A 25,090-nucleotide genomic window follows, 5' to 3' on the forward strand; every position below is an offset into this window, starting at 1 on the left:
TGCTTCTCCCCACTCCTTTTTGGCTTTTCTAAAATTCTTTGATAACCAGTGTACATTTGCTGAATTTTAGTGAGGTTATTTTTAAATATCATCCACACAGCCTGCTTTCTGCCTGCTTATTGTATAGTTTTTTTTAACAGGTTCCTTCCCACTCCCTCCCTGCTCTTTTTTTAAAAATCACAATGCTAATGCAGTGATTTCTAGGATTTATTCCATCTACAAGAATCCTAAACATCTACACAAATATACAGGCTACAGAGCAGATTACTGAAAGTAAAACTTCAAAAAGGTCCTGCACACTGCTCAGTACAGGATCTAGTCTTGTGCTGATTCTCTTGCTGCCTTCAAGATTATGCCCACCCTTTGAAGAAATAATTTCTGATTAGTAAAACTGTAATTTTACACCATGCCACAAAGAGATGCGCACTGCTGCCCCACACACACACTCCTGACGGTTACTACGTGCTCTGGACCAATCAACTTTAATTTCTAGTCCTAAACATATTTCTGATTTCGATCTCTAGGTCACAATCCCTACTAACATTCTGACTGTGAGGCAGATAGTACAGCCTTCATATTCTGGTTTGCTTGGTGAGGAAAGCCTGATTCATAAGGGCTCTATGTTGCTTACCAACAAGAGCTTGCCTATGTTTTAAGTTTAGTTTTATATATATCTTGTCATTCCTCTGACATTCTTTGCTCTCTTTATTATATAAAATATATCCCACAGTTAAAGCACCTACTGATTTTCTTTCAGCAACTTTGACACATGCATTACATCATAAAATAATACCATTAAAGAAAAAATAATCAAGCTGTCCTACTTTAATTGCCTTATTTCATAGATTAAAAATCTGTTACTTCTTTGTTTCTGTACTTGCTTGTGGTAAAGTCCTAAAATGAATTGTTTTATGCAAACAGTGTCTATAAACTACTGTAAACACAAATGTACGTGAAAGTGTAATAAATTCTCTTCACAATTCAGAAAATTCTGGAAAGCAGTATTCAATATTTCAAAATCAGTTACATTCAAATCAAACAGCAAGCATTGAAGATAAGAAAAGGAACCAGCACCTGTGCAGTTTCATTTCATTTTCTTGATAAAGCTCAGTCATTACTTTAAGTTTCTGCTGAAGCTTTTGAACTTCGCTTTCAAAACGTTCATTTTCAGACTTCAAGGAAGCCTGCTGGCTTTGAAGGGCTTCTATGCGTTCTGTCAAAATTAGAGATAATTAGATTGGGATAACACATTGGCAATATTTCAGTATACAAAAAGTCTGTAAAAACCTTTGATCCTCTGTTGATTTTGTAACATAAGACACAAAGTTAACATATTTCAATACATGACACAAAATGAGAAACCAGCAACAATACTCTCTGCCTGTCACGAAGTGCAGCGCTGTGCATGTACCAGGCCTTTGCTCCAAACCACGTAACTTCTTTGAAAACAACTCAATTTTGTAATTCAGAACCTAAATTTTTATTTAGGTCTCTTACTATTTGTAATTATTTGACTAAAGGAGTGCAACTAGCACCACCATATGCTCTTGCAGATTTACCTATACAAGGTCCTCCTCAACAGCCTGAATGGGTAACTCAGATTTGTCAAACTACCTTCATCTTTCCAAATCTAATTCAAAGTCATGCCTCTTTTCCTGTTTACTATACCTGTGCCTCTTTTCAAGAAATACAGCAAGGTTGTTTCAAGTAAGTTTGAACATCTTCATGGGACAGAGCTACAGTCAATTTGGAGAACTCACTAGCACTATGAGTATGTTTAAAGGACTGTTAAGAAACTGAAAAATACAGTCTGAGAGAGCATTTCACCACCCAAATAACAAAGCCATACATTCACAAGTGCTGGCTACTCTGCCAGCTATGATTATGAAAGCAATAGCTAATTAAAGGTTTCAATTTGAACTTGAGTTGTTTTCATTTCATAAGGTTTAATTCAGTATGTCCTACACAACAGAAGAAAAGAGACAGAGCAAGATGTTTTTAAGTTCAATTCTCTAAATGCAGTACTTTATATTTTTAGGATTGAGCTTGCGCCAATTACAAACTATAATTAAGCTACCCTTTTAATAGATGGTTTTAAAATTTAGATTAAAACTTCACTGTTACATGTCCAGAAATTATGTAAAGGAGGTATTATGCATTTATTAACATTACTTTGCTCTTGTATTTTAAGATTCTATAACTAACTTTATAGTTACAGAATATTCCAACAGAGTACAACCAAATTACAACTTCGATTGCTCCACATCTAAAATAATGTATTCAAAATAGCTAAGCAACTTAAAAATTAATTTTAAAAATCAAGTAGTTATTACTGCAAACTTAATTCAGTTTTTACTGGAATTAATACTTGCAGCCTGTAACACCATTTTACCAAAGCAGCATCTTAAAGGCAAAACAGAATTGAATTACCCATAAGTTCTTCTTTAGCTTTATTTTCATCAGACAGTTTTGAATACATTTGGTCTCTTTCTGCTTCCATGGTCTTTAAACAAGCATTTAACTACAACCAAAATTGAAGAAAAAAGGAGAACATTATAAGATTACAAGATTAAGAAAGTGCTTGCATGCAAAAATATCTAATTAAACATTAAAATATGCTGAACTCTGATACTGGTATTACCAGAATAACTACATATTAGTTGGTTTCCCCTCTTCTACCCACAAGTTTCTTGAAATCACGTACCTTTGCAGCATAGATCAATTTCTTTACAGTTCGTTTTTGCTCATCATCTGCTTGAAGGAATAGAACAATAAATCACTTAAAAAGCATGAAAATGTTTGTGACAGAGTTTACTGCTATTATTTGGTTTCTTATACAAGAGCAATGCCAACATACCACAATAGGCACAGCATACTTGGAGGAAAAAGGAGCAAAAAAAAAGCAGGGGTGTGAGTAGAAGATACGCCATTGTAGTGCTTTGTTTGCCAGTCAATCACGACTCAGACTGGTCATGTAACAGTGAGATGCTGAATACAAGCTGTAAGATGGATGGGCTTGTGCCCTGTGGTACCAGAAGCACCAGCACAAAAAGAAGCTGCAGCAAGAAAGAGGAGGAAGAAGGGCTTTTCTGTGTTGCTGTTTAATGGGACTCACATCTACACCCTCAGATGACACTGCTACCACACTGCCTGCAACAAGTAACACCTCTGTAAGGATAAGGAAGTAAAAATTAGGCTCTAAGGACCCTCAGTACTACTGCTGGGAGGAACTTGAAGAAGAAATAGAAGTAAGATTTCCATCAAGAAATGCCACAAAATCACTGCTTAATATCCAGACCCATCCTGCAGAATTCTGCAAGAGATTGACCACTGAGTCTTTACATTGCACTGTGACAGTCTGTATGACACACAGGAGGATAGGTTGCTATTCCAGAGATGTCCAAGCATCAGTCAACTGTCCAACAGGAATAACATTGGGTGAGATTTAAAAATCTGACTTCTATAAAGCTAATCTTGTAAGTTTCCTGGCAGTTAGTAAATTCTGAATTTCTAAAACACCTGTGAAATATTTAAATAGGGAAACCATACCTAAGGGCTCTCCATTCTCTGTCTCCCCCTTTATATCTGTGTCCCAGTGGTTGTCTTCAGTGTCACCATCTTCTGGTATTGCTGAACTCCAGTCTTTCATGTTCAGTATATATTGTGTCAGTGACTAAGAAAAAGCACACAAAAACCTCACAAACAAATACCAGCAATGAAAATGTAGCTATCATTACAATTACTTTCTAAGATTTCTGTCCTTTATTTAGTTCCCTTAGTAGATTAAGTCAGCCCCACATATAAGATTCTAGATGTCTGATAATACTTTTCCTATCAAAGCACGTATCTGCAGGTCAACAGGCACATCCTTGTGAAGAATTTTCAGACAGCTCTAAGCATGCATGATTTCAATGTGGCTTGTGTACGTAAGGTACACAACTGTAAGAATATACACCCAAGTTCCACACTCCAAACTGGGGACAGGGGGGAAAGCCAACACTCTATCAGAACTAAAAGAGCTTTTCCATAGTCGTCTTTATCAGACCGCTCCATTGTGCTGCTAAGCAACCTTTTGTTTTGCTTAGCCAGAAACATTACATTAGAGAATAGAGACAGCAAACAAAAGCCCACAACAGCATAAGGCAACAAGGAGAGGTTGTCAGGCTTTCTTGGAACTCTGTGATTAGCATCAGTCTGAATAATTTGAGTCAATCCTAAATGTCATAATTTACCTTGATTTGGCTCTCTTTATTTTTCAAAACTTCTTCTACATCTGTTTTAGAAGACTCAAACATCTTTGTTTGTTCATTTAGTTCACTAAGTCGTTCACCCCATCCTTCAGCTTCTTGTAAAAGCTAAAAAGGGAAACACCAGATTAGTGTGATTGTCTACAAAACCGAGAATCGAGGATGAATAGTACTGAGCCTGTTACGGGTATGGCCTATACATTTGTGGGATTTAAACCTCTCACCCACCAGTAAGAATTAATAGAGATAAGACTACAAGAAATTTTGCCAAAGAGTTGAAAATTAAGACTTCTATGTTTAGTTCGTTGCTTTAGCTGCTATAGCTGTCCATTGTAATTAGTTGTTAGGAGAATTTTAAGCATTTGTAGGAAGTGTTCAGCTTATTCCACTGAAGTTTAAAAACCTTGATGTGACAATAGCGATGAATATAAAATAGTGATAATTTATTTAACAATGACATACACTGGAGAATGGATGGAAAACACACCCCAGTAGGAATACACACTTCTGAAATGGTGCCTGTGTCTTTTCAACTTAGAAGTGGTCGAAGAATTAAAGGAAAACAGGAAGCTTTTAGGCAGTTATTTATATTAATGTGACTTGCAAAACTGTACTATTTCTCTTCCTCCATACCTCTTGAAGTAGTTTTAAAATTTTATTTTATAAAAGCTTCCCCATTAATGAAAGTCACAGCTGTGTGTAATCAACACCTACTAATATGTATCTCTGCAACTGACTGGGTTTAACTAAAATGATAGGTAGGTTCCAAGGTTACATTTTACAGATATTCACTAGTAAAATCTCATTTCACAAAAATATTTTAGAGTAAAGGGATTAGAACACCTCATCACCAGCTATTAAAAATAACCACTGCAACATATTAACTAATGACATTGTAAGAACAAAATTGAACAGATGCAAATTTCTGTTAAGACAAAACATGTGCTACAACAATATGGGGTGAAGTCCAACCAAACCATCTTATGAGTCTGTCAAAAAACACTGCTTGAAGCTGTACAACAGGCAATCAAATTAAGAGCAGTAAATGTACAGAAAAGAATAACTAAGTTGAGCAATAAGACCATAAAAGGCAGTTATACTAAAAATAGAACCATAAAATGGTAATTAAACAGGGAAACTGCCATGCAAATAGACAAGGAAGCCTGAACACTACTTATCAAAGATAAACTAGACAGCACAGAACAAAAGGTATGTGACTAGAATTGAATTAACACACATTGCCCCTTGGCACACTGCACTCTCCAAGCCACAAAAGCCATGCATGAACTTGCAGTATCATCCAAATGACATAGTAGGGATTAGAAGACATACACAGACAACTATTTTTATCATTTTCATCATCAAAAGATGAATTTTAAGAGATTTGTTCTTCATGAAGCCAAAGAGAAAATAAATTTACATGATTTTATACGCCTGTAAGAATTACAAAGAGAAACAGCAAGGATTTGTAATGAGATAAAGCAATATGTATTTCCAATGGTCCTGAAGAAGGAAAAAACAAACCAAAAAACCAGTAAAGCACAGTTCATTAACAGTTCCCTTGTTCAAACTAAAAGGCCTAATCCTCTTTCTGACACATCACAAACCTGAAACAGCACATCTCTTATAAAGTTTAAGCTATGATGTGCCAGAAGATTATTACCCATTTATGCAAATGAACAGAGGAAGAAAAGACTCTAGTTCCTGTGAACAAATAACACCTTTGTTACCTTTTGAGCATATATGAAATTCCATCTTCAAAAAAAAAAGTAAGAAAGAAAAACAAAGTAGGATATGGATGTTCTGATATAGTAAACTAACTAACTCTCACAATTAGAGAGCACCTCCAAATGAGAACACAAATAAATAAAGCAGACACTTTCTTTTTTTTACTTATCAGGTTCCAGCAACCAATAACATTAGGTTATTTATCTACTAAAAAGCACAGCAAACTACAATACGCACAGATGTTCTCAAACTACTAAAAACTGCAACAAACCTCAGTTAACAACAAAGTGTAGCAATTAATCCTAAAAATTGTGGTTAAGGAAATACTTATACCCAGCATATCTGGAAGAAATGCTAAAGAACTTTTTTTTTCATCTAGGAATGTGACAATTAAACACTGAAAATTGTTTTTACTGATTTTTTTTTCCCCTGGTTTTCCTTGATATAAAATTATTGCCTAAGAAATATAAGCAATTGCCAGCACTAAACATTATCTTTCTTTAAGTACTATTTTTTTACTTCATTAGAAAGGAAGGAAAGTGAAGATTTTTCTCACACACACAAATAATTGGATTATTTCTATATGAACCCAAGAAATGACCACAGGGGGGAAAAAAAAGAAAATTTCTCTCTATTAAAAAATTATGTACTGCTTCTCAAAATTTATTACATAAGAATACTGTTGTATTTGAAACAAAGCACTGACACCAGACCCTTCCTCCTCACAAACACAAAGAGGATGTAGAGATCAGAAAAAAACTCTTGAAGGAATATAATTCTCAAGTAACTTAATCTCACAATTATAACAATCAAATCCACTTCTTCCCCACCCACAGCTCTTAATAAAACTGCCTTCCTTTTTTTGTTAATCACAAATATGGACTCCTTTTAGAATCAGGAAAAAAGATCAAGTTTTACTAACAGAGTTGCACAGAACTGAAATATTCCTCCTGCAAAAAATAAAAATTATTTTCAGTATCGCTTTCTTTTTTACTGAACTACTAAGTCTGACATACACCATGTTTTGACAGAGAGAACTAAAGCACTCCCCAGTTTTTTATAAGACTGCTAAAAAGCAACAGGCCTGTACTTCCACCACTACTCCTTCCCCCATGCAAATATCTATCAGGTTACTCCTCAGACAACAGGGTGATAATATTCCTCAGATCATCAATCAGTCTGGAAAATAAGCACATATCTTTTAAAACCATAACAAACCACCTCAAACCAACATTACACAGAACATTAAATGTTCATAGAAAATATCTGTTTGTTAGAAAAAAATAAATAGTTTCACTGTAAAGCAACCTATTGCACAAGACAACTATTGCATATACTAAGTATTTTAAAATATTCAGTGTTCCTTGTGATCTGGCTACAGCACTGAGGAAAACAGACAATTACAATTTGGGAAGTAACAACCTTTTCTATTCCTCTCTGTTACATACCTAACTTTCAACTAACAGATCTACAGTGCTACTACAGTACATTTCCCCCTGCCTTCTGAATACTCTGCAATTCCTCAATGTCTTTGGTTTTCTAGATCAAGTAAAAGAATTTTCTCTCTGCCCCTGTAGATGATCCTAGCAGTGGACTTGTTCAGGTATTTCTGCTTTCCAACAGGTCTCAGCAAAGTTCTTATTAGACTTACACTGCCAAGTGCTCTCCTTCCACTGAGCTCCATGCATGATTCCCCACAAACTGTAACTACTGCATTTCTTTTAAAACAGAATTATTTTAGACAAACATAAACTTGTTTTAAAAAACATGTCTTCTTCCTCATTCCATTTACTAAAACACACAGGAGGTTATTATGTTGAGGATGAGGTCTTTGGAGAAATCATATTTATTAGTATCAAAGGAAAACACAGTATTTCTAAGGATGACTAGGAAGAACCTACCTGTTTCTCACTTTCCTGGAGATGGCTGTTTTCATCTACTGCATCTTGAACAGATGTCTTGAGTCTCTCAGTATTAATCTGATACACTTTTAGAGTGGATTTGGCCTAAGTGAAATAAAAAAGTGTGTTGTTTAAACAGTATTGGTGAAGATATAGGTGGGATCATGATGGTATTACCAGATTTGTCTTAGGTTTTCTGGCTGTGCTATATATATATATATTCTCACATTTTCTCTACAATTTCAACAGTTTTTGCTGACTGTAGTTTTGCAATACTATGTATCACTGAGGAGTAAGAAAGCGAAGAAAAGACAAGGTAACTACTTCTCAATAAATGCCAATCACTATATGAAATTAAAAGTTACTCAATCAAGCCACACCAAAGTACTAAGCTTTACAAACTCTTTTGGTTTACACAGCATATGATCTCTGCATAACAGAAAAAAAAATTAAAGCAGTAACTACATGGGGAATATAGAAATTGCAAAAATTTGAAAACAGAAACTATAAAGGTTAGACATACCTCATCAACTTGTGACTGGATAGATTTTTCTTCCTTCTCTAAAGACTCCACTTTCTCCTGAATTTCAGCCACCTGAAAATCATTAGTTGTCATACAGCTTCTTTCACATATTTGACTGACAATGTCTAAGCAATTGATAAAATTATTTTTATTTTTAAACTGAGAAAGTTCTACTGCTGAGTCAGTAAAAATGTGTGTAAAAACATGTTGCAACAAAACCAGCTTTTCTTCTTTTGAGTATTTTCCTTTATCATTTTTCTAATGTTACAGGGAAAACAAAATGGAAAATGTAGTTTTTATTTCAGAACACACAAATAAAATAGTTTTTCTTATCTGCAACATTTTTTCCTGTGAAAATTTTTTCTAAATGAATAGAAACAAAGCCAAGATTCTATTTATTCTTACCAAGGTATCATTTTCCGACTGCTTAGATTTTTCTTCTTCCAGTTCTTTTTCTAGAGTCTCTATTTCTTCATTGAGTTTCAAGTTTGACTCGTTCAGCTTTTCGTGCATTTCCTATATCAAGTTGGTTTGTGAGTTAATAAAACATTTGCTACTAATTACATATGAAGACAACAAGTATATTTTAAATATGACAGCAAAGTATGTTTCACTCAAATACTCTAGAGATTCCTGCATGAAGAAAAGCTGTAAGAATTAGCTCTGCAGAATCTGAGGTGCAAAATGAAATAAACCTACTTGTTTTTTTTAACTTGACTTTTATAGAGCCTATTAGCTATTTGATTCACTTATCCAGAACTCTTTTACAAATATATTCTCAGTTTGGGAGATACAAACAATGTAGTGGGAATTTTTCTTTAAAACTGTGCCCCTGTAGACTGTGGAAACTATTTGAATTAGATAAAATGTGAGGGAAAAAAAAATTCATTCATGCACTACTCTGTCTCCTAGAAATGGGAACAATTTACTTCTTAAATATTGTTCAATATGCCATTTGTTCTAGTATTATTCATCCTAAATGCAATTGTTAAAAAAAGGCTTCTCTTAAATGTTTTGATTTTAAGTAATTTTCTGTAACTCAATTAAAACTATTACGTTGGAGTTTTTGGATTTGTCTGACTTTTTTTGCTACTGCTTTTACTTTGTTTGTTTGGGTGGTTTTTTAATACAGGCCACATTTTTCCTAAAATACTGCCTTGTATTGTAGAAGTAAAAATTTCCCTTAATCTTTTTACCTCAAAAAAAGATGCGTCTGTTGATTCTTTCGTAGCGTTACCATCCTTCAGAGACAACTGTAAATCTTCAAACTGAAAAGGAATTACTTTATGTCAGACTATAGATAAATAATTGACTAAGTACTAGCATTAACTTGTGATGCTCTAGTCTGAAACACAGATATCATCTAAATATTCACAAATGCACCTTGCTGGAAATCAGGAAAGCCTTAACCCTACTACACTATCCCAGTGATATAAACAAATAAAAGACATTTTGAAGTTGCTTCCAGTGAAATATATTGAGAATTTGAAGTCAGAACTTGCTAACACTGTAATTGCTCTTAAAGACACTGACAGAAAAAAGCATTGAAGAATCCCTTTAAAAGCTTTAAAACATCTTACTTCTAGAAAAGTTAATACTCTACTTGATAGAATCCATTTCTACGACACATCTGAAAGCAATAAATGATAAATACCTCTTTTTTGCAGAGGCTGAGTTTTTCAAGAATTTTGCTTTTTTCTTCAACTAGTTCAGCAATTTTATTAGCAAGCTGTTTCTCCCTTCCTAAAACATGAAAGAAAAGCAAATGTTGCATCATCCAAATAATTAAAGGTGAAAAAAGAAATAATAAAGTCATATTGCAGAGAAATATGAAAAATGAAGTATCAAAAATAAGCTTACCTACATAAAGTCGACTTCTAACCTGGAAAAAGAGAATAAATATTGAAAATGTCTGATCAATTACTCTCACATAGTATCTGAAAACTAATCTTTTAAGCTGTGATTCCATGCCAAGTTTAACCAGGGAACACCAAAAAGGAATGTAAATATGGCTATTAAAAAGAGGCAATCATATCCTCTGCTCTCACCCCCTCCATATCTGTGTGTTTGCCCTGTCCTTCTCCCACTCTTATCAGACAGAAGAGGGGAAAGGAGATTAGTTCTCACCTGGCTCACTTTAATAACACCCCTCTGTATATTCACTGCATAAGCACGACTGCCTGACTGACACACAGTCAGAAGAGTAGGGAAGGGAAGGGAGGGGGAAGCTCCACACGTGAGCTCAGATTTCCTATTGAGAAAGATCTCCCACACATTACAACACACAACAGCTAAAGCTGCAGTAAGGTACAACCTGATGGACATCCTTCAAGTGCCAAGTGAGCAGCTGCCACGTGGGATCTAGTGCCCCAGAATCAAAATCTAACAAACTACAGGGCAAAATCTGTCACAAATGGCCTGCACAAGAGATGCAGAACTTGGCTGAACCCACAGAACTGTTACAACACAGCATTTCTCTCACAGCTGGGCCTGGGTCATGTGCCTCATGTAACAATGGGGCCCTGAGATCTTCCCTGTTTCCTTCTAACGTAAAGCCAAGGAGTCCAAATAACAAAAAAAGGATAAGAAAGTTGTAAGCATACTTTTATCCTATCATCCCCAATGGATGGTTAGTTACTCCATTACTTTTCAGTAACCATCAATTCTTCAAGGAGCAGCCAGTGCAGTTCTAAGTATGGATGACTGAAAAACCTATCAATAACTTCTGTAATATCTCCTGCCTTAAGTGGCACGTGCAGGAAGAAAACAATACCAGGTTAGCTGCTTGCATGATTTCAGAGGAAAACAATACCAGGTCAGCTGCTTGCATGATTTCAGCTCAAATGCCTTTTGTATCACCCAGAGGGATGCCTCTAGAGAACAAAAGGTGTGACCAAATTATAGTTACATTAACTTACACAAAAACCAATCCCCTTACAGAGAAGGTGAGTTCATGTTAAAACCCTAAAAATGCAGTTGCTCACATCTGAAAAACTAAACAGCTATGGAACCAGCCTTAAAAGATGAGTATCATTACACCTACTACCCAAATCACAATGACTGTATGAGAGTATGTGAAAAATGGGAAGAAATTTAGAATATTGAATTATAGATACTGACCCCATTTCCGTAGCAGGGAAAGTATGGCAGGAAACTTTTATTACTCAGATCTTTACTTACTCTCAAGAGAAGATAGGCATTACCTCAAAAATATAATCTGATCTGTGCATTGAAAGGTTTCAATACTGCAATTCTCAAAGTCATCAGATTAGAGCATGCAGTTAAATTGGTCTCACAAAGAGCAGGCAGTTAAATTGGTTCAGTGTTCCAGTGTTGCAATAAACAGAATCCAGGCATCACTGTCCAAAGAGTTTTAAAATGCCTGCTATGGCCAGGTTAGTCACAGAGATATCAATACACAGCAATACATACACTCTAGGGAATTCATCTGTATCCTGTGAAAATAATTTAAGGGCTGACTTTGAAAGTCCGGCGTAGAAATTAAAAGCACAGAGGAAGCCTTACTGCACTGAGTTGCACTGCATTTCCTCTTACAACAGTCACTCACTACATATCCAAACACTCATTTTCTTGACAAAACAGACTTTTCAACTTCTCTTTTAAAGAGATTCTAAATTCAATCACAATAGATTTAAAACTCTGACGCATTATCTATCTTGAACAGGAAGGATAACAATTTCAATGCAAGCTATTAATGCACTCTATGTACCTGCAAGTACACTTTCTGTGCTGATTTTATTTGGAATAGAGTTCATTTTCTTCACAGTAGCTGGCTTGGGACTGTATTTTGGACTTGTGCTGAAAAGCACTAAAAACACATGGATGTTTTAGATATTGCTGAGCAGAGTCAGGCCCTCTTCTGCTTCTCACCCCACCTCTCCCACAGGGAGGGTGCAGGTTCACAAGAAGCTGGGAGGGGACACAGGGCAGCTGACCTTGACTGACCAGAGGGAAAACACACACCATGTTGACATCATGCTCAGCACAAAAAGCTGAGGGGAAGGAGGAGGAAGGGGGGTGTGTGGAGTGATGGAGTTTGTCTTCTAGAGTAACTGCTACATGTGATGGAGCCCTGCTTTCCTGGAGACAGCTGAACACCTGCCTGCCCATGGGAAGAAGGAATCAATTCTGTTTTGCTTTGTTGCATGCACTGCTTTTGCTTTTCCTATTAAACTGTCTTCATCTCAACCTACGAGTTTTCTACCTTTAGTCCTCTGATTCTTTCCCTCATTCCATCGTGACAGAGGGAGTGAGAGAGTGGCTGTGTGGTGCTTAGCTGCTGTCTGGGGTCAGACCACAACACTTACTGATTGATAACTTCTGTACAGGAACAACAGAATTGTCAAGGCTCCAACAATGCCAGCACAAATCACTATTTCCCATGGAAAACCATACAGATCAGGGCCAGGTCTCATATCTTCAGGCAGTGAAGCCACAGCCTGAAAAGTAAAGTAAAAAGCTTCAGCAAAAGGAAGAGAGGTTAATATTATCCACAGAAACAGACATTACATGTTGACATCGTTTACTTCCAGGGCTTGTATATCTATTTATCTTCCAAAACTCTGAGAAAATGGTTAACAGAAGCATTTGATTTTTAAATGACAGATTTACCAAGTGAAGAAAGAAAAAAAGAAAGAAGTTCCAACGAGATATGAAAATCAATAAATAAAGCTCTGAAACCTTTTCTTTCTGAGACTATCAATTATCACAGAATCACAGAATGATTTCGGTTGAAAGGGATCTAAAAGATCATTCCTCTGCCAGTGGCAAGAACAATTTCCACTGGACCTACTTCCCCAAAGCCCCATCCAGTCAGCAGCCCTTGAACACTTCAAGAGATGAGACACACACAGCTTCTCTGGACAGCTTGCTACAGTGCCTCATCACCCCCACAGCAAAGAATTTCCTTCTCTTATCTAACCTAAACTCATCCTCTCCAGTTTAAAGCCATGCCCCCTCATCCTATCACTACGTGCCCTTGCAAAAAGTGCCTCTGCAGCCTTTTCGTTGCCCTCTTCACGTACTGAGAATTTACAATGGAAAATTCTCCTTTGAGTTGCCTTACAGATTTCACTGTTGGAACAATCAACAATAGTAAGTACTTCTTAACTGTCTGGTAGAAAAACCTGTTCAACCAACATCACGCTAAAATAACATACTGAACACGCCGGTGATTTAACACATTTTAAACACTTCGATACATTCGCGTTTCATTTGTAAACGATCTATTTGCTCAAAGATACGGCGTGCTCCATGTGGCTCAAATTTGCTACACGTGACCCGTACCTAAGGACACGGTACCGTGCAGCTAAGCCTTAATTTCCATTTCTCCCCCGCTCGAGCCCCTCGGCAGCAGCGCAGCGCAAGACCCCGGCCCTCGCGGGGGCCGCGCCGAGCCCCGCGTCGCTCCGTCACTCACCCAGCGCAGCCCTTCCCCGGCCAGCCCGCAGTACCGGCGGGCGCTGTCCCGCAGCCCCGGCCACAGCCCGGCCGTGCCGGTGCCGGCCCCGGGCCCCCCGCGCCCGCCCGCCGCCATCTTCCCGCGGGCGGCGCGCGCCCCTTCCGGCCCGCCGCCTGACAACCGGCCCGTACCACCGCCCGCCGGGGGGGCGGGGGAGGAACCACTGCTGCCGCGGGTGACGGGGGCGCGCGGCACAGGTGGCAGCCGCCGGGGCCCGGCTCTTCCCGCCGGCCCGGCGCGGCTCCCGAGCTCTGCCCGCAGACCCTCCCCCGGGCACCGGGACCGCCGGCCGGAGGCACCGGCAGCTGCCCTCGGCGAGCGCCCACCGTCCCGCCCCCGCCCTCCGGCACGGACGTGGCCCCGCGGAACCTGCTCCTGTTCCTCCCTGAAGTTACGCTCAGAGAAACTCACCTCCCCGGCGGCGCCGGCCGCCTCCATGCCCGCACGGGCGGCAGCCGTGGCACGGCAATACAACTCCCCGGCGAGGCCTGGCTCCCGGCCCGGGCGGCGGGGCCGGCGGTGCCCGGCGGGGCGGGGAGGGCCGGGCCGGGCCGCAGGTGGGTCCCGGGTGCGCAGGGCTGGGCGGGCCCAGCTCCGCCGAGTGCCTGTGCTAAAAATGACCCTGCCGGGCTGCTGATAGCCGATGTAAGGGGAGATGCAATGCCACATAGCAAAGGATTCTGCTTCGTCTCAGTCACTAGGATTAACGCTAATTTGATTTGGTTGGGGTTTTGTTTTTTAACTACTTAAATAAAAAAACCAAAACAAGACAACAACAACAAAACAAAAACCAAACAAACACACACACACACACAAAAACCCAAAAAACAAAAAACCAAAACCAAAACAACAACAACAAAAAAACCAGCCCCAAAAAACTCCCCTTGTGCTAGCGACTTTTACAACACAAGGCGAGTGACTGGACCACAAAGCACCTAAGGGACCAGGATGGGTAGAAGGTGGAAGTGCCTTTTTTAGCTTTTTTAGCTGTATCAAACAGTACAAGAGCTAGTTTGGCCGTAGCAGTGAACTGTCAGTGCGTCGCAGTCAGACACAAGGGACAAAGCCCCTCAGTTTTCCTCATCCTAAACTACAATTTAACCATATTCTATATACGTACGCTGGAAATCAGAAATAAATTTATGTGGTTCTTAAACTTCAATTAGCCTATCTAAACAAAGTTCGACCAAAGCACCTTAGAGAAGTTTACCAAACTTCACCAGCCACCGCTCTTTTATTTAAAGCAGACAGTGCAGGAACAGCTACTTTGTCCTCACGGTGCTCTGGCAGCGTTGTTTCTTGTGCACTTGTGCCCCTTAAGGTTCAACTTCACTCTGCACTACAATTTGATGTTTAAGACACCCCCATAGCAATAATAACCCCATTTCCTATTTATATATCTATATATATATATTCTCTAGAAAAGTATCTTTAATGCAATCACGAACAAGGGGAGGATTTGTGAATCAAGGCTTTGAAAATACTCTTTAAAAGCAAGGGAACTTGTCTGGGTGTTTTACTCATCATAAACCAAGTCTTTTAAGTCCAAGCAAATTTAATGAGTACAGTTCTGAGAACTAGAGGGAGCTATTAGTTGAAAAAAAACCAAAACCAAACAAAAAATTAAAAACACCACTCAGGTGTTTCCTGGCTGTTAAAAAAAGCTCTCAAAATAAACCCCCAAATCCTCACACCCTAAGTTCATCAGATTCTGCACTGCAAAGGGGCAGAGGATGAGTAGCTGACCTAACATTTTCTTATGCTCTCTCTCAAGATAACCCTGGAAGCAGGGAACTGCAGAGGGTTTATTTAAAAGGATTTTCTTTTCTTTCTTTTTTTTAAGGAGTTTCACTGCAGAACTTAACTTGTAGCTGGCTTAAATTTGCACTAATGTCAATGTTATATCCCAGAAAGAATTCTTACCGTTTTGATGATAATCACCACTGCTGATGATGCAGATTTTATTGTTTCTCTGAACTCAAGAGCATTCAAGCACACAAGTATCTGATGTATCCAGCCTCCTTCTGGGTGGATCATAAGGAATAAAACAAGAGGTTTTACATTACTATTGTCAACTTCATATAATTCCAACTGGATTAATTGTTTTTTGTTTTGCTTTTTTTTAAGATTGCAAATTTATTCTCCTTATAATTACAAAACTTAGCACTTACCATTACTTGGAACATAGTTCTGGATGGCATCAGAGAAAGTGTCAGAGTCAGGTGCTGAACTGTCCATTTTTGTTTCAGAATTTACTGAAGCAATGGCTGTCGCTTTTGAATCTTGGTCATTGTCATGTTCACTGTCTTCAGCTACATTCATTTCATACTCCTTCTCTGGTGTTTCTTCTAGTAGCTTTCTTCTGCCCACTCCTGCACATAATTGTGAAGGGAAATCATGGTTACTTTTAGAGAATTCAACTATAAGATATTAACTTCTACAGAGATTTTAATTTTTTTGTTTTTATTTTCCTCAACTTAAAGCCCAACACTAGACTAAATGGGCTACAGATGTATGACTTAAGAAACACTATACAAATAATGATCTCAGAATTTGAATGATAGAGCTTTAAGCAAAACTTATATTGTAGTAAAGTAATTAAAAAATAAGTGTTCAGGAAAAAAAAATGTTTGGTTTTGATAGTTTGTAGATTCCCTGGTCAGGATTAGTTGGTCTCTTTTTTATATCCAAGTACAAGTGGGGTAAGCTTTAGAGCGAGAATAGTTGGAAATACCACGGAGGATTAAAGATTAACAAATTCCAAGATACCAAGCTTCCCTGCAAAATACAAGAAACCACAGGCATGTTCATGTAGAAGTATGACTGAAGGCACCTGGCTGCCTCAGTTTTAGTAACTTGGAGTAAATGCCTGAGGCCAATAAAATACTGCTTGCAAAAAACCCCACACCATGCTTACCCACAAAGAAAAAAAGTTACAGATTGTTAAATTTAATCATATGCTTCAAGACAGTACTGGCCAAAGATACACATCAGAAGTAGTCCAGTAGTTCAGGAAGAGTAATTTGCTCTGAAACTGTTACCATTATATGGAATCAACTTGTGTTATCAGATCCTCAAAATATCATAAATCAGTCCATAACTGTTATGAGTTAGGCTCACTACCTCTTCATTTTAAATCTCCAGAAGGAGACAGTGTTCCATCTGTTGTGGTTTTACTTTTGCCAACAAAGGATATTTTGTTCTTGCTAAATCACTGTTAGCGAAAAGTTACTCTAGTAACTTCAGCTGCAGTTTGGGCAGCACACTTAATTGTTAGAGCAGACAAAAGCACTGGCAGGTCTAGAAGAACATTCCTTTTTTTCTGTATATTTTTCCTGCTCAGTGTCCAAATTGTGCCCCTTTTGTGCAGACACAATGACCTGTTCCCTCCACATACCATTATCTTTAGTTGAGTAAGCTGTGATTTCACTGTGAATCTTTTCAAATTGCTGCTGTTGCAGCAGTTTGTTTCCATCACAGTGATACTCTAAGGACTGCTTAACACCTTGTTTTAATTTAAATAAAATTGTTGACATGTAATTAATAGGTTTGGTAAACCTGTTTATCATACAATATTTTTCTTCACCTTCTCTATATTTAATAGTATCTTACATTGGTCAGGTTCCTTTCCACTTCCTCTCATTCTTCTGTGCAGTATTCAAGTATACTAGTCCTAATGTCACTTTTATTGTCATTTGAGTTTTTTGACCAAACATAAATGCTTAGACTTTTTTTGACAGGGTTAATTGTTAGTTTTACTAAATATATTTTCAAACAACCCTGATTGTCTAGTAAAAATACTACTGAAATCCTTTTTGTTAGCATATAATTGCTATTATTTGTATTTCTGGATTTTGACCCTTATTTGCAGAATCTTTCTCTTTTTCTTCTCCTAACTAGCTTTAGCAGCAGCAGTTTTTTGTTACACATGCTTTCAGTTACAACAGCATCTTCTTTTCAACATCTACTCTATCAGCCAGGTTTACGAGCAATCCCAGGTTGCCAGGATTTAATTAATCCAGTTTTTTTTGGAGCAGTCTGGCTTTCTAGTTAACTGGCTTTAGAAGACACTAGCTGTCTATTTTTTTTCTTTAAAAATGTCTTCTATTTTAGAGAGCTCCAAGGGTCAAAGTTTACAGTTGATCAGACTTTTATCACATGACTGTTGCTTCTATTCTCAATAAATTTTCTTTAGAAATGTTTTTTTGGACATGAATTCAACTCAATACTAGTATTACTTTGTCTTTTGAAGTAGTATGCCTTTCAAAACTCAGAATTTTTCTATGCTTTTGCATCTTGCACTGTCACGGTGATTTGAATTGACTGGCCTAAATCTGAGGATATAGATTAATATTTTGTTTTACTATATCACAGGTGATTTTTATATTTCTTCCTGAGATCTAGATTAAGACTGTCCATTCTCTGGTACCAGAAGCTGATGCTGGGAACATGAATCTTCCCATTTTAGTTCTCCTCCACCTTCTTGGTGATGTTGCACTTTTATAGGAATTTGTTCAGTTTATTGCTTCTCTCTGACAAGCTATTAGCAAGATCATCAAAAGTTGTCCAATCTTCTACTCATTTGGTAAATTTTTTTGAAGTTTTTCTCCACTGCCCTGTTTGTTACTTCACACTGCCAGCTGAGGAGGAAAGATCATTCTCTGTGGAGTTATTTGTGTTACTGTTACCCAATGCTCTATGTTTAACCTTCTGATTTGAAGCGCCTTCAGTTTCTTTGCCCTGTGGTATTTTATCAAGGCTTACCAAAGTCTGTCTTTATTATGGAAGCTTAGTTCTTCTCACCTAGCAGTTTTTACCATCCATTCTGAAACTCCATATTTTTCCAAATGGCCATTTTATTTGGAAATTTTGGTACCTGTTAAACTAAGGCCATTCAATGAGAGGTGAGGAGAGAAAGGGTGGTCTGGACTCAGTTCTTGGGACTCCTCAGATTTCTGATGATGTTCATCATTAAAAATGTCCTGACTGAAATATTTTATGTTGTTTTCATAAAACCCCTCAGAGACACTTTTATTCTCTGATTTGTGAATTTCATCTTTCAGCAGTAGTATCCATTTTGAAATGGCTTTTGGATACTGAATTTTTTGTGCACCATAACCTTTGACTAGTTTGTTTTTCTTGGATGTTTTCAGACTGAGACTCAGTTCACTGTCACATGACATCTTCTTGATGCCCAGATGATTATTTGCAGCTCTTGGTAGTTCCCCATAATGCTGCACTTTCCTTTCTTTGGTTGTTGAACTTAGAAACTCCAGTATGTCCTCAAAATGACTAAAAGAGAAGCAATGGCTTTGTTCTTCTGATATTTCAGGCTTTTCTCCTGTATTTTTTATGTCTGAGGGATCACAATTTGGAGGAGCTCATGAGAAAAACACATTTGATGCAATTGATTAATGTTCCTGTTGATTATCATGTTAGCCCATATTATAATTAATAAAACTATTATCGATATTTGTATACCAACCTGATTGGCCACGTCTGCTTTCTGACTCCTGATTTTTCTTTTCAGCTTCACCATTTCTCAGCAGTTGGCTTTCTGATACCAAGTCTTCTTCTGAACTGTGAAGTTCAGTTGGCTTCTCTTTGTCACGTGTTAGTATATCAAAAGATGATTCTCTGCTATTTGAGGTGTTTTTGGTGTCATTAGGAGTATGTGCACATGCTGGTACATCCCCAGGATTTGGCCTGTTACTGTTTGAATCTTTTATTTTTTGTGCATCTTCTTCATCTGTCACTGCATTGACTATTTCCTTTGATTCTTTGCCCAATTCTTTCTGGTCTAAAGTCTGCTCTTCCTCATTCTTATTTGCTTGATCTGTTGTTTCTCTGCTTCTCTGATCCTCTATAGCAATTGTAGCTTCCTCAGCATGGCCAAAATTAAGAACATCACTTAAACCCAAATTAAACCAATTTGATTGGGATTCTTGGCTTCCACTCTTTTCTTCTTCTGGCAATACCTCGGTGACTGTTTCCTGTTCAGTACTAGAATGCTCAGGCACACCAGAGACATCATGGTTTTGTGGATCATTTTTTTCTGACACCAAATCAACATCTTCATTATTTTCACCAAAATACAGAAAGCTTGTCAGTCCACCTTGAAACCAACCAGATGCGGAGGGTTCTTCTTCCTCCTTATCATTTGACTCCTGTAAATCTGTAAAGCTGTAATTTTCAGTTGCCAGGTCTGTTTTTCTGCCTTGATAATTATTTGCTTCTGAAGATTCAGTAACAACTTTTAAGGGCTCTTCATCATTTTCCCTTTCTGTGGTGAACCATCCTGAAATCCAACTAGACTCAGTTTGAACAGGTTCTACTGGGGGACTGTTTTGCATTTCTGGCTCTTCAGTATCATCTTTTCTAACCAACTCTTTGTTTACAGACTCCTGAATATGAGATTCCTCTGAGTCATTTTCAGAAACTAATTCAGTTCTTTCTTCATTTTGTATGGGGTTTCTTGTATATTTTAAGAGTTTGTTTTCATGCAGCTTTGATTCTGCATCAGACAATGAATATTCAGTTTCTTTTTTGTGATCATGTAATGTGTTATCTTCATTTTCAAAATTGTACTTATCTTCATGAAGACAAAGGAAATCAGTTTCCTAAAAGAATAATATTAACTTTTAGATTGTTCTAATGTGTAATTCTACAGCAAAATATATCCTTGTTCTTTCTGTTATAACTTTACACAAAGAACTGTAATTAATTATATTATTCCTAAAGGTTCTGCATCTAGATATAGATATATCTATATCTATAGATATTATTTTAGAGAACAATAAACATGCAACTGGAACAGTTATAAAAACACATTTTGAATAAGCTGAAATAAAATATCCATCAACAGTTGAATTTCTATCTGGATATTAGATTTTCAGTTGTTGTAAACTGCATTGGAAAATCTAGTGATGTTGATTTACCTTAGTGAGCACTTCAACTTCTTCTCCAATTAAAACTTCTTCAACCTTCACAGCGTCTCTTGGGAAATATCCAAAATCCTTTCCTTTCTGTAAAAAATATAAAACTTATAAGAGCATTTAAACTTCAATGATACATATGTTAGGGACTTGCACATGTGCTGGAAAAGTATGGATGAACAATAAGTTTATAGAACAGCCCCCTATCTCCTTAATTCTGTTTTGTCAAATAATTGGTTTATTTTTCCTTCATGGAAGTGTTCCCCTTGCCATTTCAGAAAGCAAAGGGAAGGATATTACTCCATGCTATTATATTCTGTATTATTTTTATGAACATGTGTTTATGCAGTACCAAAGCAGTAGCCTTAAAGCTACTTCAGCTTCAGCTGCACTGATGGTCACAGCCAACTCCTACTAAAATTGGCTGCAAATTTCCCATTGTCTCAAATGGGAAAAATGTCATGCCTTAATAACTAATGACCCATACTGAGTTACAAAAAAAGTAGGATATGAAATTCAGATATGAGACTAGCTGCAGCTCAAGAGAAAAATACAAAAATGGCAACACTACAGAAAATAAGTTAATGATAGGGCCCAGAAGAATCAAGTTCCTCTGGCCAAAAAAACACTGCTGTCTTTATATCAAACCATTACATGTAGCCTTTAATGGAGGGATACATCTTGGAAAGCAAGGAATAGTGAGGTACCTGCAAAGATACTCTTGGATGAAAAAAAAAGGAAGACAGAATTTCACTGTTAAACAATAGATGTGACAGATTATTTACAGAAAGAAAACCTACCCAAAAAATGTACTAGTGTCTTGTAGTTTTGAAGCACACAGTTTTACTAGCAGTGAAACTTGATTTGGATCAATTCCATTCCTTCTTAAATGACTGTTCTAATTTCATTGACACTTGTTCCAAGTCATTAAATATGCATGATAACTTCTCTGGGAGTTTTCCTTAAGCACTGAACTGTGAAGTCAGGTCCCAATACTGGATGTTTTACCCAATACTGGATGTCTTAACCACAGACCCATAGGTAGGAACTTGACCTGATAAATCTGAATGTTTTCAAGGGAACGAGATTAAATAATTACAGCCAAATGATAAGATTAAGGAAACAGAAAACTTGTATTTGGATCTTGACTTTGCTTCTCTATGAGTGATCTTTGACAGGATTTGATTTTCTCTTTCTGTATAAAGATGGTAACAATGACCCATCTCCCAAATACTGTATTCATCCATGACTGGTTAATATTCCAAAAGACATAGAAGATCCTTAGAAGCAAGTGGACTGCAGTTTTTATGCTATTGCTATATTTAAAATATTTATGGGGAAAGTCTTTCAGATTGAAATACTTACACTTCCTGTCCACAAGTTCTCATTTTCCCTTGAAAGTTTGGAGTATACAATGATCTCCTCCCCTGTTTGGAAGTTAAGATACCGGCAGTCAGGCCCTGAGTAGTCGGTAGTGGCTTGAACTCGGCTCATCGCCTCTGGAATAATATGGAAAGAAATAAACAAATACAGCATCCATTTTATGTGAAGTCACTTTACTGAAGAAATCTGATATATATCAAATACTGGTTAATTGCAGTAGGAAACATTTTGATGAATGTGCTTTGTTACAATACTAATCCACTTATATCATCTCTTGGAAATCAACTAAGGCAAAAAGCAGCTCTGTCTTGTTTTCTTTCCCATGTACTGCAGACATAGAGGGGAAAAGGAAAAGCTCTTGTCCTATATGGACATTTTGTTTAGCCAAGGTTTCAATGCTTAAATAGAAAGGATGTATGCAGGGTTAGCAAATTCAACTACTAAAGTAATTAAATGAACATTAACATTTATTTAGGCTAAACAGCTAAAAAGTATTTCCCAGGCATATTTATAATTTTATATTTTAGAAATTCTAAGTTAGATCTAGTAATTATTTCAGGGATTTTCTCCTCTTTTTTGAATACATTTATCTTATGATGAAAATACGTACATTTTAGGAATATAAATCTTAAACATGTTGTTAAAATCGATGCTTCCAATTCAGTGTGAAATATTTTAAGTTTTCTTTGTCTCCACCCCAGTCTCCCCACAGAAACCACTACTGATGTGCTCTGGTCAGTTTGGAGCCCCTTTCACATGGTGTTCCACAAAGATAGACATCTCTGAACATTCAAAACCTACTGAAGTTGGTATGGCTCCACAAGATAATAGAAATCCATCATCAGAGGAAATCTAAGGTCTCTCCCACTTCAGGGGAAATGGAAGATTGAAAATATATTGAAAATACAACACTTAAGTCTGCCAGACCAATGGAAACAGCTTAGAAACAGCTTCAACAATGATTATGACAAGTTTCACAAAGGTAATCAGTGGATAGTAAACAGGACATTATTTGTCCACTTGTGATTTAGTGGCTCTGCCTCCTGCAGAGTTATTTACTCTTTGAGAACCACAGTAAGTAGTTACAGCACTTACTTCAAGTTAAAGAAGAAAAATAAGTAAGGAGTAAATATTAACAGAGTGTTTTGTAAGAAGGATTACAAAAGAAATCTCAAACCAGTTTGCTGGTAGAAAAACCCCAAAACTCATTCTGCAGAATGAGTTATGAATGTACTATAAACACATGATAAAGGGTCTTTTTTCTCAGTTTATAACCTACCATTTTAATTTTATTTATATTTTGTTTATTTTATTTTGTACCTGTAAAGAATGAGTTAAAAATACTTTAAAGCTGTTTTATACTGCCCATTTTGGGGACACTTGAGGAAAACCAGCTATTCAAAAATATTTTTACTGAACTTTGATCTGTATAACCTTACACAACAATCCAGCAAGTCTTTTTTTCTCTTTTTTATTGTAAAATTTTAAGCCTATTGCTCTTAAACTTAACCACAAACATTTGCTATGGCTATTCATTTTCAGTCTGTTTCATTGCTAATTTTGACATTATGATTCCCAATAGCTGCATATACACCACAGACTCCCTTTGAAAAAACCAAAATTTTACTTACTCTCACATTCCGGATCACCGCACTTCTTCCATTTTGAAAGTACCTTTGTACTCTGCACACTTGCTGAAAATGAAATTACTAACAACAGAATTCTCTGATCCAAGATCCTTGACATTTTAGATTAAATCCAGAATGCACTGAAACTGTGGAAACTGCATTGATGTGCAGTTAGCAAGAATATTCTACATTTTTCTTAGCCTAACAAAACATTGCAAGTAAACTTTCAATCCTGTTTTCCTTCTCTGATCTGCTTAAAAGAAGTACACTATGCTAACCTACTAACAATCTGCAGAGTCAGGTGTCCTGATTATACACATGCATTAATAATTAACTATGTTCTGATAGCTAGACTGATGTTTTGAATACAAAGAAAGTAGTTCTGGTCAAATAAAAATTTAGCCTCTATCAGATTGATTCTTCTGTACTGAGTTTGTACAAGATTGTGCCAGGGGAAATTCAACAGCAGTTGTATTAGGATTCTTTCTGGATTATGAATGCATTTTTAATGTACCTCTTTCATGTGATTTTAAGATGGTGTAGTGTGATGACCAAGAAGCCTGGCAAGGTCTAAGACAGCCTACTATCTACAGCCTACACCACATTTCTACTTTATCTTTGTAGATGGATTTCTGCATAGCTGACGTCAAGAAAGGATGAGTGGGCTGGAGGAGGCCCTGTGGAGATAGGATGGTCCTGTTTTGGCTCTGAAGAACTGAACAGAAAAGAACAAAATCCTATGACTGGAACTTTGAAGGAAACCGTGGTCAAAATAGTAACTTCTGCCTCAGTAAGGGTTTAAATATTTAAATATTAAAGCACACACCCTGAGTATGCTAATAAGATTATTGAAGTACATGCTACTACATAGTGACTATACTACTCAATCCTCCACCTACATTATGCTACCTGTAAAGAAGGAGGAGGAGAATAAGATGGGGCTGTATGTAAGCTGGATAGAATTTTCATGTACTAAGTGAAAGACCCAAAAAGATCTTGGAGTCAGTTACTCTTGGTAACTTGGTAAGATCTTGGTAGGTTACTCTCTTTACAAGCAAAGGTGCCTGCTTGGCAAGCTTCTGCATAGAGTTATTGTTATTACCCAGGCTAAGACAATATTATTGTTATTGTTAGAGCTCTGTCACATCTAGTGCTGTTTATCAACAGCAATTCCAAGCCTGTGTTTCTGTTGTTTCAGTAAACCAAACTCTGTGTGCTATGTGTGAATCTGGGACAGTGAAGGCTCTTACTGAGCACAGCTTG

The 25,090-nt window shown here is 37.2% G+C and overlaps 1 protein-coding gene across 1 annotated transcript in view; it reads right to left on the minus strand.

Annotated features, from left to right (window-relative positions):
- MIA2 (MIA SH3 domain ER export factor 2) overlaps window positions 1-23,945 on the minus strand; it is a gene marked incomplete at its 5' end in the record, with an annotated part of 36,380 nt that extends 12,435 nt beyond the window's left edge. The window contains 18 exons of the mRNA XM_084207922.1: window positions 1,075-1,213; window positions 2,431-2,521; window positions 2,705-2,754; window positions 3,550-3,673; window positions 4,233-4,355; window positions 7,877-7,981; window positions 8,400-8,471; window positions 8,805-8,915; window positions 9,596-9,667; window positions 10,054-10,142; window positions 10,260-10,281; window positions 12,728-12,859; window positions 15,805-15,905; window positions 16,053-16,253; window positions 19,367-20,501; window positions 20,820-20,906; window positions 22,182-22,315; window positions 23,831-23,945. Coding sequence (XP_084064048.1) covers window positions 1,075-1,213; window positions 2,431-2,521; window positions 2,705-2,754; window positions 3,550-3,673; window positions 4,233-4,355; window positions 7,877-7,981; window positions 8,400-8,471; window positions 8,805-8,915; window positions 9,596-9,667; window positions 10,054-10,142; window positions 10,260-10,281; window positions 12,728-12,859; window positions 15,805-15,905; window positions 16,053-16,253; window positions 19,367-20,501; window positions 20,820-20,906; window positions 22,182-22,315; window positions 23,831-23,945 — 2,903 coding nt within the window. The remainder of the gene's footprint in view (window positions 1-1,074; window positions 1,214-2,430; window positions 2,522-2,704; window positions 2,755-3,549; window positions 3,674-4,232; window positions 4,356-7,876; window positions 7,982-8,399; window positions 8,472-8,804; window positions 8,916-9,595; window positions 9,668-10,053; window positions 10,143-10,259; window positions 10,282-12,727; window positions 12,860-15,804; window positions 15,906-16,052; window positions 16,254-19,366; window positions 20,502-20,819; window positions 20,907-22,181; window positions 22,316-23,830) is intronic.
- Window positions 23,946-25,090: the final 1,145 nt, after the last annotated feature.

The sequence above is a fragment of the Fringilla coelebs genome, assembly GCF_963513975.1.
Source record: "Fringilla coelebs genome assembly, chromosome: 6".
In the NCBI taxonomy this organism is placed as follows: Eukaryota; Metazoa; Chordata; class Aves; order Passeriformes; family Fringillidae; genus Fringilla; species Fringilla coelebs.